At 44.7% G+C, this 17,419-nt stretch overlaps 1 protein-coding gene and 1 long non-coding RNA gene across 2 annotated transcripts; both read right to left on the reverse strand.

The window, feature by feature from the left end:
* Nucleotides 1–5,873: 5,873 nt before the first annotated feature.
* Nucleotides 5,874–6,781, reverse strand: LOC124016637. Its single transcript, XR_006835412.1, has 2 exons — nt 6,744–6,781; nt 5,874–6,542 (listed from the first exon to the last, which is right to left on the reverse strand). It is a non-coding gene; the product is annotated as an uncharacterized LOC124016637 (long non-coding RNA).
* A 30-nt stretch (nt 6,782–6,811) lies between these two features.
* On the reverse strand, nt 6,812–12,469 carry LOC124016636 (dolichyldiphosphatase 1-like). Its single transcript, XM_046332167.1, has 8 exons — nt 12,254–12,469; nt 11,018–11,118; nt 10,601–10,685; nt 8,389–8,488; nt 8,175–8,273; nt 7,825–7,953; nt 7,541–7,630; nt 6,812–7,429 (listed from the first exon to the last, which is right to left on the reverse strand). Exons 1-8 carry the CDS (start codon nt 12,327–12,329, stop codon nt 7,393–7,395), a joined length of 717 nt encoding a protein of 238 aa, XP_046188123.1. The 5' UTR covers nt 12,330–12,469; the 3' UTR covers nt 6,812–7,392.
* Between the last annotated feature and the right edge of the window lie 4,950 nt (nt 12,470–17,419).

The following is a 17,419-nucleotide window of genomic DNA, read 5'->3' on the forward strand; positions in this document are numbered from 1 at the left end:
AAGGTCCAAGCTCGAAACACCCGCATATATGAAGCTACCTGACTGGCACAGTCAAGCATGGACTGTCATTCTAGGCGTCAGTGGACTCGGTCAAATGAGGACCGGTAGCCTACAGCACCGCTGTGCTCCGTGATCACAGCAAAACTCCAAGCGAGGGAGTGGTAATGCTTGATCAACGGGCTGGTGTGGCAGTCAAGAGACTGGCACGACACCGTGGGTCAACAGTAACCAACAACAGGTTCAACAAGCTAAATACGGAAGCTAGCTATGCATAGCCATCTACGAGCTAACTTCTGAGGTAACAGGATAGACCTGAAGCTAACTAGCTAGCTAACACACAAGAATGAAAATGCCAGACAAAAAGCAATAAAGTTAGCTAGAGAGGGGGGGGGGGTAGATTATATCAAATACTCCTAACCTGCTGCTTAAGTTCTCCCAATCGTGGGTAAAAACACTGGGGAAGCCAAGAAAAAACAAAAGCCATATTACAACCTATGTTGTGATATTTGCGTTGTTTGCACTATAACCTATTCGTTCATACACCACTGGTATATACAATAAAGCCTTGACAACAAAAAGACAGTCACATAGTGGCTGAATAAATTCAACAACACATTGTTTCATCACAAAACCGGAGAGCAACATCTGTCTGGTGAAGTCCACAAAGCAAATATTGCATGTTAACAAACAGTTATATGACCTGCAGCAGGGGTCAAGCAAGTTAACGTTTTTGACAATTTACTAAACAACTACTGATTTAGAACTACAGAGTTACCGCAAGTCAGCACAAAGACAATAGGAGCTCTGCTTCCACTATTCCAGCACAATTTCAACATAAACATTTAAACATAATCAAATCAACAAGGCTATATATGCATAGTTTAATACACTGAAAACAAACTTAAAGACACCAAAAACAATTTAGTTCAATAAATGTTCCTAAATATCATGTGGCTGTTCATGGTACTTATTGCTGTCTCTGTGTGTGTGTGTGTGTGTGCGCTTCCGTGCCTGCGCAAAACAAAAAGTTGACTCACCCTACTTATAGACTAGTTGAATGCCAATGCCATCATCCTCTCTTTCATGTTTTGTAAAACGGTCTATCGCTCTGTCATACAGTACGCTCTTTGTTTTTCGTTTTTCATAGGCTAGCTAGCTAAAATGCTTGTTTGCCTAACTTCCTCGCATGGACAAAAATTAACCAGCTACGTTAGCTAGGCTACATATTGAACTTCAATCGTCTCAGGCCAGTGGCACAATATATTAATTTCTCATTTAGATCAGAATCGCTGTCATAATCATTGGCCTGTACATAGAATTAAGTCAAAATCTACATCTTCATCCATGGCTTAGGAATAGGCCAATTTAGCAAGCTAGCTACTTCAGGACATCAACACAAGCAGACCAGAAACAAACACAAACACATTTGTCTGACAATGATGACGTTTTGCTTAGGATGCGATTTGATTGATGTGAAGCCAAATCCAAACTGGCCTCCCTTGGCGGGGGTGTTTTTCTGCTCAACGCTGATTGGCTAATTATTTTATAATTGTTTTATCAAGGGAGGCCAAATGCTTGCTGGCATCAATCAAACAAAATGCTATGGTGACAACATGCCATATTCTTTTGTTCCAGACAGCATTGGATACATGGGCTACACATACTGAGAAATGTGATGCTGTTTCCCTCGCTTCAATGATTTCCCCTGTATGAAAACACAGTGAGACTAAATGTATTTTATTAAAAAAAAAAAATTAAATGTATTGGTCAAATATTTGACCAATACATTGACCAATACATGGAAGCATGGCTTCCTTTGGCATCCCATGAATACACGCCACTGCGCAAAAATCACCCTCCTATACCCCGAAAAACTAGAACATTTCCAGTAAGCAAAATTACATTGAAAAGAAGTCTAAAATACGTATTTTCCAGACATTGAAGTTAGATTCATTTTAGCTTTTGAATGAAAGTTGAAAATATGTGTTTTCCAGACGTTGAAAATACATATTTTCTGGACATTTAAATCAGATTCATTTTTGGTACTGAAATTAAAGTTGAAAATGCGTCAAATCAAGGCCGGTCCAGACTGGTATTTTTTCATATTTTATTTCCATGTCCACAGAAGTAGATTTTTAGTCTGGTCCAAATCTGAACCAATTATAGATGTCTATGTTTGTTCAGATTTAGGACCGGACTAAAAATCTACGTCTGTGGACATGGAAATAAAAAATGAACAAAATACATCCAAAAGAGGTCTGTGTCGGTCCGTGCTTACTGGGGTGTAGCCTACAGTGTCAGCCGGCAAAGGAATTTTATGACTGCCCATCTACGTGGCAGGCCTACCGTTTGTAAAAACAGAAAAAACAAATGGCCGGTCCAAAAAAGATGTAGGCATTAGTCCGTGCTTACTGGGGTGAAGTTCTACAGTTTCGGCCCCAATGGAATTTTACAAATGCTCATCCACGTGGTTCGCCTACCGTTTGTAAAAAGGCAGTTGCATTGGTTGATTCCTGTGACAATTTGGCTATTTAAAGTTCTGAATATCAGCTACCCAACTTTATCAGGAGTTACCCTGAACCTATTTGCAAGGAGAATCAATATGTTTACACAGTAGGAATGCAGAAATATATATTTTTTTGCAATGATCAGCTCGTCAAAAATGGACATATACAAACTTGAAACCAATGATCATGATAATTAAGCCCACTGGGTGAAACTCATGGACACCAGTTGTGAGTAGCCTGATTGTCCATTCCATATTGTCCATTTTACTTTGACTTGTCCTGTTTGTAGGATATGGTGTTTGTTAACATGTCAGCAAAATGTTTTATTTGCTTGGACACCATTTACCGAAACAGCCTAAACTGGTGCAAACTAACACTAGACAGTTACAAGGACACTAAGGACAATCACCCACAAACCAACCAAAGAATATGGCTGCCTAAAAAAGGTTCCCAATCAGAGACAACGATAAACACCTGCCTCTGATTGAGAACCACTCCAGACAGCCATAGACTTTGCTAGATCACCCCACTAGCTACAATCCCAATACATACCAAAACCCCAAGACAAAACACACCACAATACAAAAACCCCATGCCACACCCTGGCCTGACCAAAAAATGAAGACAAACATACTATACTTCGACCAGGGCGTGACAGAACCCCCCCCCCCTAAGGTGCGGACTCCCGAACGCACCTCAAAACAACAGGGAGGGTCCGGGTGGGCGTCTGTCCATGGTGGCGGCTCCGGCGCGGGACGTGGACCCCACTCAGTCAATGTCTTTGTCCCCTCTCCTCGCGTCCCTAGATAGTCCACCCTCGCCGCCGACCATGGCCTAGTAGTCCTCACCCAGAACCCCACTTGACTGAGGAGCAGATCGGGACTGAAGGACAGCTCGGGACTGAGGGGAAGCTCGGGAGTGAGAGAAAGCTCGGGAGTGAGAGAAAGCTCGGGAGTGAGAGAAAGCTTGGGAGTGAGAGAAAGCTTGGGAGTGAGAGAAGGCTCAGGAGTGAGAGGAAGCTCAAGAGTGAGAGGAAGCTCAAGAGTAAGAGGAAGCTCAAGAGTGAGCGGAAGCTCAAGAGTGAGAGGAAGCTCAAGAGTGAGAGGAAGCTCAGGAGTGAGAGGAAGCTCAGGAGAAATATTGTCGTTGTTTTGGGGCAGAATTATGTGAGGTTTTATGTGTTATTGAAGGTGTGTCTTGGTCAGTTTAGCTCGGAAAATGCCGCACTCACCAATCTGCTGCCAGCCAATTTATGCTTGCTCTGAAATGCGATCAGGAGGCTCTGTACCAGTGGAGGTTGCTGAGGGGAGGACGGCTTATAATAATGCTGGAGTGGAGTATAATGGCTGGAATGGATTGAATGGTCTATAAATTACATCTCTGTAACCTAGCATAGTAGGGTGGTCATCTGAATCAGGGTTAGTTTAGTAGCTGGGGTGAAAGAGGAGTGATTACGATAGAGGAAACTAAATCTCAATTTAACTCTAGCCTGCAGTTTTGATATGTGCTGAGAGAAGGACAGTGTACCGTCTAGCCATACTCCCATGTACTTGTATGAGGTGACTACCTCAAGCTCTAAACCCTCAGAGGTAGTAATCACACCTGTGGGAAGAGGGGTATTCTTCTTACTGAACCACATGACCGTTGTTTTGGAGGTGTTCAGAACAATGTTAAAGGCAGAGAAAGCTTGTAGGACACTAAGAAAACTTTATTGTAGAAAATGTTGAATTTTGCCTGGTAAAAAATCTGAGTGGCTGGTACATTTCAGATCTACCTGCCATAGTGGCTGGTGGACCAAAAAGTTCATTTTAGGCCATGTTCATGGTCATGCTGGTCATGGCTAGTAGGAATACAGCTTTTGTCAAATTAACATCAAAAGTTGAATTTTTTTGCATTTTATCTAACCATTCGTATCATTTTATCCTAACCTTCACCTAATTTTAAAAAAAGAAGTTATTTAACCTTTAAGCTAATTATCCTAACCTACTACGTTAATTGTCCTAACCTGCTGCATAAGTACTCCGAACCTGCTACAAAAAGTTTTTTTAAAGCTGGATCCCATCTAGCCATTACCATGTTTCATTACTGTACCGCTGAGAAGTGGCCCTAATTTATAGAAAATTGGGTCTGACATGTAGTACTCCGACACAGGGATTTGTTCTTCATTACACAAATAAAAAAAGAAATAACTTGACAGAATAAATATCATCATTCATGACATGTCCAAGTAAATTGATACATTGACAACTAGGGCTGAGTTCCCCAAAAGCATTGTAGCACTAAGATAATTTAGTTGAAATGGAATTAAGATGGACAAAATATATTAGTTCTACAATGCTTTTGGGAAACAGCATAGGGCAGGTACACCCTCCCAATCTCTTCACATCAAGATGGGAAGACCATGATCATTTTATGGTGTGCAAATTTGATATCAGACAAGGTCTGGTTCATGCAAATTGTTCACTGCGGGATTTGACCAATAAATTGAATGACCAATCATTGAATTTGACTGGCATAGTTGATGATTGGGCCGCAAACAACCCCTGGTCTAAAAGGCATAATGTGGTTTCTTACAGTGCAGATCTCCTGAACATAGTCACGATGGCAACACCCACCCGTAGCACGCACTCCAGCAGGTGTATCTCACTGATCATCCCGAATGCAAACACCTCATTTGGCCGCATTTCGTTTCAGGTCTCTGCTGCCTGTGTCTGTGTCTGTGACAAATTGCAAAAATTGCTGAAGTTGGAGACTTATCTCCCTAACCAATTTCAAACATCTGCTATCTGAGCAGCTAACCGATCGCTGCAGCTGTACATAGTCTATCGGTAAATAGCCCACCCAACTTTACCTACCTCATCCCCATACTGGTTATATTTATTCACTTTTCTACTCTTTTGCACACCAATATCTCTACCTGTACATGACCATCTGATCATTTATCACTCCAGTGTTAATCTGCAATATTGTAATTATTCGCCTACCTCCTCATGCCTTTTACACACATTGTATATACTCTTTTTCCTACTGTGTTATTGACTTGTTAATTGTTTACTCCATGTGTAACTCTGTGTTGTCTGTTCACACTGCTATGCTTTATCTTGGCCAGGTCGCAGTTGCAAATGAGAACTTGTTCTCAACTAGCCTACCCGGTTAAATAAAGGTGAAATAAAAAAATAGATCATTTTTTTTAAAGATAAGTTGAACATCTTATGTGACATGCTTGTGTATGATCTCTGTGCAGGTAGGTTCTACCTGAATGTCCAAATAATCCAAAATGACCTTCAGGATTGCATAATGACTCTTACATAAGCTCTCTTTTAATTTACTATTATTCACTGAAGAATTGAGGGAGGGAGAGAAACATACAATTTTAGATAAACACTTCATTTATTTATTCAGCCTGATATGGGTTACACAAAGTTATAATCTAAGAGAACTACTTCCCTTTATGGAGCTAATGACATGACAATTCCAATTCAGCTTTTAACCTTCACCAAACAGCCTCAAACATCAGCTCTTGCATTTCTGAGGAATGCAGCATCAACACATGCTACAGATTGACCTGAGGTTTAATAGAAGAAAAAAAAAAAAGAAAAAAAAATCACCATTAACATTTCCCCTCAGCAGTCATATCATTTGCTTTTTTAACCAGATGATATGGAATGTTTTGAAAAGACAGGTAAAAAGAAAGTTAGGAACGACAAGTGTTAAGTCACTGTTTCATGTTCTCCAGAATCGCAACAGAAAGGAGAAATACATGTCCCAGGTTTGTGCTCCTGGGGTGTCAGACATGCAGGGAGAAAGGGGTTGAGAAAACACTCCCTCGCTCCCTGTGTGGAAGAGGAATAGAAAGAGCCCCTTGTGTTCTGGCTCGTTTCTCTTCTTCTGCATCATCTCAAACATAATTGAGACCTGTACAGAAGATACACTAGCCTTGGCTTGTACAGTATGTGAGGGCTTAAACGCCTGCAAGTACATTTTGGAACCGAATACATTGGGCTGATAAGATGTATCAGAGGGGGAAACAGGGGTCTTTCTCATGTAAATAGTGTTAACCCCCCCCCCCACCTTTCTCATGTAAATAGTGTTAACCCCACCCACCTTTCTCATGTAAATAGTGTTAACCCCACCCACCTTTCTCATGTAAATAGTGTTAACCCCACCCACCTTTCTCATGTAAATAGTGTTAACCCCACCCACCTTTCTCATGTAAATAGTGTTAACCCCACCCACCTTTCTCATGTAAATAGTGTTAACCCCACCCACCTTTCTCATGTAAATAAAGTTAACCCCCCCACACACTTTTCACTTTAATTTTAACAATGTACACATTTGTTTATGTATTACACGTTACACCAGAGTTTTAAAAATGGTTCTCTTTTCTGTAATATAAGACCCCCCCAAAAAAACAAGCGTTTACCCCACCAATCTCATATTTCTCCCCACCAGCAAACTCTAAACAAAAAAGTGACACGTCATGGTGTATTAACACCAGCCAATGTTTTGTTAGCCCTCCGTTGGTTTCTGAAAATCTTTCTTACAGTAAATGGTTCCTGTCTGTGTGTGAGTTTACGGTTAAAGTATATATTAATTTGTCATTAAATAGTATGCCTCTTTCACGGTTTTTTATGCATCGGGGGAGCATTTGGGCAAAGCTGTACCAAGTGAGGCATGTGGACGGACTTGCTCAGGCTGCAGGCTCCGGGCCGTGTCCTGGCACTCTCTTTAGGTCCACCTGTAAAATGGGTTGGCCCTTTTTTCATTGCAATCAGGTCAGTCCAGAAGATGATTCTCCAGTGTGTTTTTTTACGAGAGTGTGTGTGTGTGTGTGTGTGTGTGTGTGTGTGGTCCTTTACTCAGTTTCACCAAGGAACTGCTACGATCACTGAAGTTTTGTTCCAAGCTTCCGTTGTCTGTTTCTGGAGGATAAGCAGACATTCAAACTATTACTAAACATGGTTGAAAACATCTCAATATGAAGTCACAGATTGCTTTCCCACCTAATATGGTGAATAAAATATATAACTCACCTTGCCTCTGATCTGGTCACCGTGTACTCAAACCACAGGATGTTGGGGATCAGGCTTGTGTCCCTCACCAGAAAAAACTCTGATATCGGCCTGTCAGCAGTCAGGGTTTGGGAGAGAGGTGGGACAAAGTTAAACATTGAGAAACAATAGAAAAAAATACATCATATCAAATGAAAAACATCAGATTCACTGAGAATCTGTAGCTACAGTGCATTCTGCCCAAATCTGTGCCACTTTCTTCCAAGCCTGTGTGCCACCCCCGAAGAGGTGTCCCCATTCTTTACCATGCTGCCATCTTGGGGAATAGCGGTGTCAGCACCTCCTGTGTGAAGAAGAACCAGACTACTCCGATGGTGCTACCGGTCACTCCCCCGTAGAATACCTGACTCCAGGTGTGGTACAACAGGTAAACCCTGAGAAAGGGAAAAAAAAAAAACAATTTAGTCATTGAGCATATTCTTTTAATAAAAATTGCACAATTTTTGGGTTGAGTGAATTACGACAGTTATTAACAACAAAACTATTTGAGGAGTTGGGACCAAATTGAGCAACTGTGTCTTCTCTAAAAATACATTCAAGTCAATATTTTTTATTCATACTAAGTCTCCTCCATTGTCATCCCTCCCGCCCTCACCTGCTGTATGACACGGAGAAGGCCACACCTAACAAGGTGATGGACAGTATATGTCTCCACAGCAGCTCCACACAGCGAGCGTTGTTCGTTTGATGCATTCTACACATGGGCAAAGTGCGTCAGCAACATCAAGTATGAATAATGACTATGAAAAATAATTATTTTCGTGACCATTTTTTAAAAAGAAATGTAGACTGGGAGAGAAGTCACTCACCTTAAATAAAGAAAAAGCAAGAAGTAAACAACAAAAAACCAGATGAACTGGGAATGACTGGAGGGCATCCCATACTCAGTGGTCAGGGTTGCGTGAGCTCCTGGAAAAATATTGGGGAAGAGAATAGACATGGGGTTAACCACATGCTACGAAATTCATCACAAACAGATGCTTTAGGCCGTGGCCAGATATGGATGACGTTAAAACGGATGAAAAGCAAAGGCCTTCGCCAAAGTCCATTTTTGTTGGTCAAAAGTTTCATTGAACTTTTGATGGACAGTCGGGCGAGTTTCGTATGTAAAAACGACAGGCAAAACTGGAGACTCTTCCATTCCCTCCACTGTCCAACATATAGGCCCCGTAGAAAATCCATTGTCTCATCTGTGTTTGACAAATACAAAATCGGTGTCTGGCCGGGCAAGACAAAACCTATTCCCCCTTGGGAGACTGAAAAGATTTGGCATGGGTCCTCAGATCCTCACAAGGTTATACAGCTGCACCATCGAGAGCATACTGACTGGTTGCATCACCGCCTGGTACAGCAGCTGCTCGGCTTCCGACCGCTAGGCACTACAGAGGGTAGCGCGTACAGCCCAGTACATCACTGGGGCCAAGCTTCCTGCCATCCAGGACCGTAATACCAGGCAGTGTCAGAGGAAGGCCCTAAAAATCGTCAGACTCCAGTAACCCTAGTCATAGACTGTTCTCTCCGCTACCGGAGCACCAAGTCCAGGTCCAAGAAGCTTCTAAACAGCTTCTACCCCCAAGCCATAAGACTCCTGAACAGCTAATCAAATGGCTACCCAGACTATTTGCATCGCCCCCCCTTCCTCTTTTACGCTGCTGCTACTCTGTTGCTATTATCTATGCATAGTCACTTTAATAACTCTACCTCAATTACCTCGACAAACCGGTACCCCCTGCATACAGCCTCACGATTGTTATTTTACAGCTGCTCTTTCATTTGTTAAATAAACAAGTTTCTTACCTACCAGGTATTTTTCTTAAAACTGCATTGTTGGTTAAGGGCTTGTACGTAAGCCTTTCACAGTGTCGTGGCCAAAAGTTTTGAGAATGAAAATTAATATTCGTCACAAAGTCTGCTGCCTCAGTTTGTATGATGGTAATTTGCATATACTCCAGAATGTTATGAAGAGTGATCAGTCCCTCTTTGCCATGCTAATGAACTGAATCCCCCAAAAACATTTCCACTGCATTTCAGCCCTGCCACAAAAGGACCAGCTGACATGTCAGTGATTCTCTCGTTAACACAGGTGTGAGTGTTGACGAGGACAAGGCTGGAGATCACTCTGTCATGCTGATTGAGTTCGAACAACAGACTGGAAGCTTCAAAAGGAGGGTGGTGCTTGGAATCATTGTTCTTCCTCTGTCAACCATGGTTATCTGCAAGGAAACACGTGCAGTCATCCTTGCTTTGCACAAAAAGGGCTTCACAGGCAAGGATATTGCTGCCCGTAAGATTGCACCTAAATCAACCATTTATCGGATCATCAAGAACTTCAAGGAGAGCGGTTCAATTGTTGTGAAGAAGGTTTCAGGTCACCCAAGAAAGTCCAGCAAGCGCCCGGACCGTCTCCGAAAGTTGATTCAGCTGCGGGATCAGGGCACCACCAGTACAAAGCTTGCTCAGGAATGGCAGCAGGCAGGTGTGAGTGCATCTGCACGCACAGTGAGGCGAAGACTTTTGGAGGATGGCCCGGTGTCAAGAAGGGCAGCAAAGAAGCCACTTCTCTCCAGGAAAAACATCAGGGACAGACTGATATTCTGCAAAAGGTACAGGGATTGGACTTCTGTGGAATGGGGTAAAGTTGTTCTCTCTGTTGAATCCCCTTTCCGATTGTTTGGGGTATCCGGAAAAAAGCTTGTCCGGAGAAGACAAGGTGAACGCTACCATCAGTCCTGTGTCATGCCAACAGTAAAACATCCTGAGACATTCATGTGTGGGGTTGCTTCTTCGGCAAGGGAGTGGGCTCACTCACAATTTTGCCTAAGAACACAGCCATGAATAAAGAACACATCCTCCGAGAGCAACTTCTCCCAACCATCCAGGAACAGTTTGGTGATGACCAATGCCTTTTTTGTGTCATTCTCAAAACTTTTGGCCACGACTGTATATTTGATGCACAGACAGACACTTATTATTGGTGTATGTACTGGGTCACTGCAGTAAGTGGCTTGTCGCTTTCCTCACCTTCACATGGGCGGGGCTCCCTTAAAATATGCTTCAGCAGCCAGTTCACCCCTTCGTTCAGTACGAGCCCACCGAAGAAGGAGATCTATGAAAGAGGAATGGGAAAAGGATTAGGTGTGATAATTTGCTTAAGTCCAAACTGTGAATGGATACAGATTTTAGAAACGTGCTTACAGTAATGCACCTTTCAATAATACCCTAATCTTTAATATTAATGGCCAATGATAATCTAATCTATATGACCTTGTACGAGCATTTCTGTATGTAGAGTTTTAGCATGCATCATGTGTGAGTGTGACACGTGTCCTGTCCTCATTTAGTGGTCCAGCAGGGACTTGGGTAGCCCCATTTGGGACCTCTATGAGTTTCTGTAATACAGGTCCCATATGGGGCAAGGATCTGGGTTATATTACTTACCGTGTGCAGTTCACGCTTGAACACTATGAGGGTGACAAAGCCCACAAGGATCACTACGGGTAGCAGGCTGGTGTAGGCCAACAATTGTCCCGTCAGATCACCTTTGGGGGACAAAAATAGAACATAAACAATCCCTTTGTAAGACAATTTGAACACTCAGGAGGGGCTCCCAAGTGGCTCAGCGGTCTAAGGCACTGCATCCCAGTGCTAGAGCCATCACTACAGGCCCTGGTTCGATTCCAGGCTCTTTCACAAGCGGCCGTGATTGAGAGTCCCATAGGGTGGCGCACAATTGGCTGGTGACGATGCCGGGTTAGGCAGTCACTGTAAATAAGAATTTGTTAACAAACGTGCCTTCTTAAATAAAGGTTAAATAAAATAATTTCAGGGGAATGTACAGTAGGGCATGGGGATATTTAGGTTGTGGAGTGGCTACCCATCTAGTATGCTATGGCAGAGTTCTCACACCTTTCCAATACACTTACTAGGGGCATACATCAAGCAGAAGTTACATTCTCATTGCCTGGATATTATACAGATAATTGTTAAATTAATATGCAAACACCATAAATGTAGCTTGTTTAATTGCATGATGATATTAATTTTGTATCCACATCCCATTACAATGGATGTAGGGTTAGTTTGCCAGCTATAGCTAGTTGGTTAATATGAGTCTACTAGCTAACGTCAAGGTATGTATACATTACAAATGATCAATTTGCGTGATAAAAAAGGTACACAACCTACATATGGTTTGCCCATTTTCTAGGCTTGGAAGGTGAAACCTTACTAGCCAATTTACTACGGTCTCTCAGCTAACTAGCTACTTTGCGATTAACAAAACCTAGTTGGCTATACCGGGCCAGTAACAAGTCAAGTAGGTAATTATACGCGAAAAAACTTTAAACTACATGTTATTCTGAGCATACGCTGTTTCATGACCATTTAAGTTCAACATTTTATGTAGCAACGCAAACCCGAACTAGTTGACATAGCATTGTGGACAACTTTTCCCAACTGCGCATGCGCAACTGTCCCACTATTTGGCATTTAATGTTACCGCCGATCTCTGCGGAGCTGTGTATATGCTTTTTATTGTTTCACTATTTGGCAGGTCACGTCGGTCGTGCCAATTCAATCGCAAAACATCCCACGATATCTTGCAGATTTACCAAAAGCATCGAGTATCTATCAGACAAATGTAAAATAATAATAATGATTAGTCAATACACTTACCAGCAGGGAACTCTACGTGGGTTAGTGATATCGACCGCCATCGAGGTGGTACCGAGCAGTATTCTTCCGACGCCATTTTACCCGGACACCGGGCAATGTGGACCAACGAATCAAAACGTAATACCAGAGTCCGTCTAAACCAATACGAAACACAATCCTTTCAACCATTCACAATAGTCGAACAAACCTGTACTGGAATATAAAGGAGGAGTTATCGTCCAAAGGGGGGGTTCGATTAATCCCGCACGCAAAATCGGTTCCAAACAAAAGTGATGGAATTAAGCACGTGTAGTAACGCCGTGTTCAAAACCACTGGGAACTCAGAAATCTCGGACTTCTGTTAGTTCACGACAAAAATGGAACTCGGAAAAAGCGACTCTGACTGGGAAAATTCGTTTTGGTCACACATCTCGGAATTCCAATTCGGGAACTCGGGGCACTTTATAGAGCTCGACTTTCTGATCTGAAAATGACTGACATAAATTCAACCTTTTTTGTATGAGTTTCCTGTTGTCATGAAAGCGCCATAATTACAAGGATTCATGTGTTTCCAATGCAAAAGGGGTTGCTTTTGTTAATGAAAACAAGTTATTATGTGGAAACATTTATTACATGGTTTCTGTAGGATGCACCATGCTGCCTTGTTGACAAAATGACAGAGTGGTGCAGATTATTGTTCGATTTGGGAAGGGTGCGCCTCCCACCCACCCCACTTTCGCTGGATGATGTGACAGGCCTTGCCCAGGGCCCCAGGCTCAGCATAATCTAATCCCCCAATGATCATAGTGCTATTGCTCGAGTCTTGTCCAATCACAGGTTCGCAACTTTCACTGGGGACAGGTGGGACATGATGTGCGTGATGAATTGTCTCTACCTTCTTGTCCTTTGCTGTTGTCTGCACCCAATAATGTTTGTACCATGTTGTGTTGCTACCTTTCTATGTTGTCGTCTTAGGTCTCTCTTTATGTAGTGTTGTCTCTCTTGTCCTGATGTGTGTTTCGTCCCAACTGATTTAATTTCTCACATAACGGTGTACTTCAATAGATGGCTCGCTAGCTGATTAAATGGTAGGTGATTATGTTTTCAATATTTTATTTCTTTCTTTTTTTAAAGTTGTAATGCCACCCCACGATTTAAAGCTTGGTGAATTTTAATGAAAATTGCTTGCCAAAATGTTTGAATTGTAAATGAGAAAAAGAGCTTTGACGTATATATATATATATATATATATATATATATATATATATATATATATATATATATATATATATTTATTAATTTTTTTGCCAGCCCCCCTCCCTGCAGGAGGCCTTTTGCCTTTTGGTAGGCCGTCATTGTAAATAAGAATTTGTTCTTAACAGACTCGCCTAGTTAAATAAAATAAAAAATGACCGCCCTCCCACATTCTGAAATGGCATTTTTGTCCCTCCCCCAATTTTATCATTGCACTGTGATACAAAATGCGGCACCAGTGTGCTTTAGGACCATGCGGATGCCTCAGAGCTGTCGGGTAGGCTGCTTTCTGGCTGAAATGCAAGGACAAAACAGAACGTGTGGACAGGCTGTGTGAAGGCAAAGCTTCTGAAAGGCTGGTGTATAGGACCAGTATGAGAGAGATTAACAGGGGGAGCTGCTGTCAGTGTGCTTGCGCTTTTTCTCTGAGTTGTACAAGCAAGCAGAGCAGAAACTGGCTACTCTTTAGTTGACTGATCTAGCTGGCAAGGTAACTACGGTTTGACAGAAGAAAAAAAATACTTGCAGTGCTGAGCTAGTAGTGTAACTGATGTGTTACGTTATCCAATGTTTCATCCCCTCTCGACTTAAGTGAATGAACTACTAGCAGCTAGTTAGCTAGCTAGTAACTACCACAGCCAGTTCAGCTCTAGCTAGCCTATGGCTATCTGTCAGGTAGCAGTATGTAACAGCTGTTGTGTGTATGGAAATGTTTTGTAGTCTTTGTTTCCCATTTCAACAGAAGTAAATTGATATACCATTATACCATTAGCTAGAGCTAGCCAAAGGTTTGCTAATGTTAGCTAGCTAGTTCACTAACTTTAGCTATTTTTGCCTCAATCACACTAGACCTAAATACAGATATGTTAGAATGCCCAGTTATGTTCATATAATCTCAGACATAAATGACTACAATGTAAAAACCATCCATAGAACTACAGTGGGGAAAAAAACGTATTTAGTCAGCCACCAATTGTGCAAGTTCTCCCACTTAAAAATATGAGAGAGGCCTGTAATTTTCATCATAGGTACACTTCAACTATGACAGACAAAAATGTGTGCAGTCTCTAACTCTGAATGATCGGCTATGAAAAGCCAACTGAAATTTACTCCTGAGGTGCTGACCTGTTGCACCCTCTACAATCATTGTGATTATTGTTATCTGACCCTGCTGGTCATCTATGAACGTTTGAAACTCTTGGTCATGCACTGTTATAATCTCCACCCGGCACAGCCAGAAGAGGACTGGCTACCCCTCAGAGCCTGGTTCCTCTCTAGGTTTTTTCCTAGGTTCTGGCCATTCTAGGGAGTTTTTCCTAGCCACTGTGCTTCTATGTCTGCATTGCTTGCTGTTTGGGGTTTCTGTACAGCACTTTGTGACATCGGCTGATGTAAAAAGGGCTATATAAATACATGTGATTGATATGAGGGGGTTCATGAGGGCAATTAACAATGATGTAGAGGTTCTCTGCATTTGTGTCATCCATGACTCCTGGCTCCTCCTCCACAGGCTCTGCCTTCCAGGAAGTTGAGGGATTGGCTCATTGATTCGGACAAGGTGGGACTTGTATCTGTGACACAAAAAAACAGCCATTGAAAACCTAAACCAGGGGTGGGCAAACTATGGTCCGTGGGCCGGAGCCCATTCAATCGTTACGTGGGACGTTTGAGGGAAAAAAAATAAACAATGGGTTATATATACCTGTATATATATATTTTTTTTTTATAATACACACTCTGGCCACACTTTAACGTCTAAAACTAGATAGACAGTATATAATTTCTTATTTATAATTATAAGTTTGCCCACCCCTGATCTAAACTGATTCATTTATATTAATGCTGATCGGCTGAAAGCCATGCTATATCAGACAATATATCACGGGTATGACAAAAAATACTTGTTTACTGTTGTAATTATGTTGGTAACCAGTTTATAATAACAATAATGCACCTGACAAGAATACACACATACATTTGTTTATATCAGTAGTTGCTGATGCTGCTGGTGTGGTGGCTGTGGAGGTGGAGGCCGCTGGTGTGGCGGCTGTGGAGGTGGAGGCCGCTGGTGTGATGGCTGTGGAGGTGGAGGCCGCTGGTGTGGTGGCTGTGGAGGTGGAGGCCGCTGGTGTGGTGGCTGTGGAGGTGGAGGCCGCTGGTGTGGTGGCTGTGGAGGTGGAGGCCGCTGGTGTGGTGGCTGTGGAGGTGGAGGCCGCTGGTGTGGTGGCTGTGGAGGTGGAGGCCGCTGGTGTGGTGGCTGTGGAGGTGGAGGCCTGGTGTGGTGGTTGTGGAGGTGGAGGCCGTGGTGGTGGTTGTGGAGGTGGAGGCCGCTGGTGTGGTGGCTGTGGAGGTGGAGGCCGTTGGTGTGGTGGCTGTGGAGGTGGAGGCCGCTGGTGTGGTGGCTGTGGAGGTGGAGGCCGCTGGTGGCTGTGGAGGTGGTGTGGTGGCTGTGGAGGTGGAGGCCGCTGGTGTGGTGGCTGTGGAGGTGGAGGCCGCTGGTGTGGTGGCTGTGGAGGTGGAGGCCGCTGGTGTGGTGGCTGTGGAGGTGGAGGCCGCTGGTGTGGTGGCTGTGGAGGTGGAGGCCGCTGGTGTGGTGGCTGTGGAGGTGGAGGACGCTGGTGTGGTGGCTGTGGAGGTGGAGGCCGTTGGTGTGGTGGCTGTGGAGGCACCACCAGTTGGTGTGGTGGTTGTGTAGGTGGAGGCCGTTGGTGTGGTGGCTGTGGAGGCACCACCAGTTGGTGTGGTGGTTGTGTAGATGGAGGCCGCTGGTGTGGTGGCTGTGGAGGCACCACCAGTTGGTGTGGTGGTTGTGTAGGTGGAGGCCGCTGGTGTGGTGGCTGTGGAGGCACCACCAGTTGGTGTGGTGGTTGTGTAGGTGAGGCCGTTTGTGTGGTGGCCGTGGAGGTCGCTGGTGTGGTAGTTGTGGAGGCTGCACCTGCTGGTGTGGTGGTTGTGGAGGCTGTACCTGCTGGTGTGGTGGTTGTGGAGGCTGTACCTGCTGGTGTGGTGGCTGTGGAGGTGGAGGCTGCTGTTGTGGTGGCTGTGGAGGTGGAGGCCGCTGGTGTGGTGGCTGTGGAGGTGGAGGCCGCTGGTGTGGTGGCTGTGGAGGTGGAGGCCGCTGGTGTGTTGGCTGTGGAGGTGGAGGCCGCTGGTGTGGTGGCTGTGGAGGTGGAGGCCGCTGGTGTGGTGGCTGTGGAGGTGGAGGCCGCTGGTGTGGTGGCTGTGGAGGTGGAGGCCGCTGGTGTGTTGGCTGTGGAGGTGGAGGCCGCTGGTGTGGTGGCTGTGGAGGTGGAGGCCGCTGGTGTGGTGGCTGTGGAGGTGGAGGCCGCTGGTGTGGTGGCTGTGGAGGTGGAGGCCGCTGGTGTGGTGGCTGTGGAGGTGGAGACCGCTGGTGTGGTGGCTGTGGAGGTGGAGGCCGCTGGTGTGGTGGCTGTGGAGGTGGAGGCCGCTGGTGTGGTGGCTGTGGAGGTGGAGGCCGTTGGTGTGGTGGCTGTGGAAGTGGAGGCCGTTGGTGTGGTGGCCGTGGAGGCCGCTGGTGTGGTGGCTGTGGAGGCACCACTAGTTGGTGTGGTGGTTGTGTAGGTGGAGGCCGTTGGTGTGGTGGCTGTGGAGGCACCACCAGTTGGTGTGGTGGTTGTGTAGGTGGAGGCCGTTTGTGTGGTGGCCGTGGAGGCCGCTGGTGTGGTAGTTGTGGAGGCTGCACCTGCTGGTGTGGTGGTTATGGAGGCTGTACCTGCTGGTGTGGTGGCTGTGGAGGTGGAGGCCTCTGGTGTGGTGGCTGTGGAGGTGGAGGCCTCTGGTGTGGTGGCTGTGGAGACTGCACCTGCTGGTGTGGTGGCCGTGGAGGCCGCTGGTGTGGTAGTTGTGGAGGCTGCACCTGCTGGTGTGGTGGTTGTGGAGGTGGAGGCCTCTGGTGTGGTGGTTTTGGAGGCT

This window comes from Oncorhynchus gorbuscha, linkage group LGY, assembly GCF_021184085.1.
Source record: "Oncorhynchus gorbuscha isolate QuinsamMale2020 ecotype Even-year linkage group LGY, OgorEven_v1.0, whole genome shotgun sequence".
NCBI classification, from domain to species: domain Eukaryota; kingdom Metazoa; phylum Chordata; class Actinopteri; order Salmoniformes; family Salmonidae; genus Oncorhynchus; species Oncorhynchus gorbuscha.